We start from the raw sequence: 1,927 nt of genomic DNA, 5'->3' as shown, positions 1-1,927 counted from the left end.
ACGTATTATTTATAGAAATGAACGTTTAAAAAAATTTTTAAAAGACCCAGCATTAAGTAGTTCTTTTGAAATGAAATATGCACAACNGTTTATTACAAGAAGCAGTTGATAATCTTATTCAAAATGGTAAGAGTGGTGTTGTACCTGAAAAAGATGCCCGTGGACGTTTACTAAAATCACTTTCGGATATTTTAAAAGGTAAACAAGGCCGATTCCGTCAATATTTATTAGGTAAACGTGTTGATTATTCTGGTCGTTCTGTTATTGTGGTGGGACCTCGTTTAAAATTGCATGAATGTGGGATTCCTAAAGAAATGGCCTTAGTTCTTTATTCTCCTTTTTTAATAAAACGTATTTTAAATGAAAAATTAGCAGATACTTATTTAGCTGCTAAAAAATTAATAAAAACAAATTCTTTATTAGTTTCACAATTATTGCGAGAAATCATGAGATCATGCCCTGTTCTTTTAAACCGTGCACCAACTTTACACAGACTAGGTTTTCAAGCATTTCAACCAAAACTCGTTGATGGTAAAGCAATTTTATTACACCCATTAGTTTGTCCAGCTTTCAATGCTGATTTTGATGGCGACCAAATGGCTGTACACATACCTATTACTTTTGAAGCTAGAACTGAAGCTTGGAAATTAATGTTAGCTAGAAATAACTTATTATCGCCAGCAACAGGAGATCCTATTATATTACCAAGTCAAGATATGGTTTTAGGTTGTTATTACTTAACTACTAATTGCTCTGAAAAATGGAGCAAATCAAAAAAAGGATCAGGGATGCATTTTCATAATATTAATGATGTTTTAAAAGCTTATTATCAACAATTAATACATATCCATGCTATTATTTGGGTTAATTTAACAGGACATATTGAAAACACCAATACTTTAGAAACACCATTGGAAATTCGTATAACATTAGCACAATTTAAAGGTAACAAACTTTAAAGGATTTTAAATCTCCCACCGTGATTTAGGTACCGCCTAAGCCCANCAGGGCCTAGACTACTTTAAACAAGATTTAAATTATATTGAAATATATTCAAAATCTCATAATATTTTAAAATTTTAATGGTACTATAATAAATCAAATAGTAAGAACAACGCCAGGAAAAATATTATTTAATATGATTATTAAAAATGCAGTTGAAAAACGTCCTGTTTTATTGTCAAAATATAGTTACGAAGCTGGTTTAATAAAAAATAAATTAATAAATACTTTTGATTTAGAAACAACTAATTTTTTCACTGTAGCATAACTCTTAGGCCGGATACTACAACAAGCGCGAAGGCCTAGTTAGGCCCCCTTCGGGAATGTCGTTTTATGAAGGCCTTTGGCCTTAACGCCAACTAGGCTTAACAATACTTACAGTCACGCGTCCCCCTCCCCTTCTTCTTCTTCTTCCCCTTTAGTTCTTCCCCGAAGGGGAACCCCTTTAGTTCTTCCCCGAAGGGGAACCCCTTCGTCATCCCCGAAGGGGAACCCCTTCGTCTCCCCGAAGGGGAACACACCCCTTCGTCTCCCCGAAGGGGAACACTTCTTCGTCTCTTCTTCTTCCCCTTTAGGGGACGGAGTCCCCTAAAGGGGAAGAAGAAGAGACTTTGGGTGTGTTCTTCCCCTTTAGGGGAACCCCTTCTTCCCCTAAAGGGGAAGAAGGGGAGCACTTCTTCATCCCCTTTAGGGGAACTAAAGGGGACGGAGTCCCCTAAAGGGGAAGAAGAAGAGACTTTGGGGTGTTCTTCCCCTTTAGGGGAACCCCTTCGTCATCCCTCCCCTTTGGTTCCCCGTAGGGGATGAAGAAGGGGAACCTTCTTCATCCCCTTTAGGGGAACTAAAGGGGACTCCGTCCCCTTTAGTTCCCCGTAGGGGATGAAGAAGNGGGGAACACCCCTTCGTTTTCTTCCCCAAAGGGGAA

At 38.0% G+C, this 1,927-nt stretch overlaps 1 protein-coding gene across 1 annotated transcript; it reads left to right on the top strand.

Annotated features, from left to right (window-relative positions):
- Positions 1-596: 596 nt before the first annotated feature.
- Positions 597-959, top strand: VOLCADRAFT_72145 (uncharacterized protein; the record flags this gene model as incomplete). The annotated part of the gene is made up of 1 exon (XM_002959935.1): positions 597-959. The coding sequence occupies one exon, from the start codon at positions 597-599 to the stop codon at positions 957-959; it is 363 nt and encodes a 120-aa protein (XP_002959981.1).
- Between the last annotated feature and the right edge of the window lie 968 nt (positions 960-1,927).

The sequence above is a fragment of the Volvox carteri genome, assembly GCF_000143455.1.
Source record: "Volvox carteri f. nagariensis unplaced genomic scaffold VOLCAscaffold_1599, whole genome shotgun sequence".
Classification (NCBI taxonomy): domain Eukaryota; kingdom Viridiplantae; phylum Chlorophyta; class Chlorophyceae; order Chlamydomonadales; family Volvocaceae; genus Volvox; species Volvox carteri.
The sequence above is the reverse complement of the archived record's forward strand: the minus strand, read 5'-3'. Positions and strand labels throughout refer to the sequence as shown.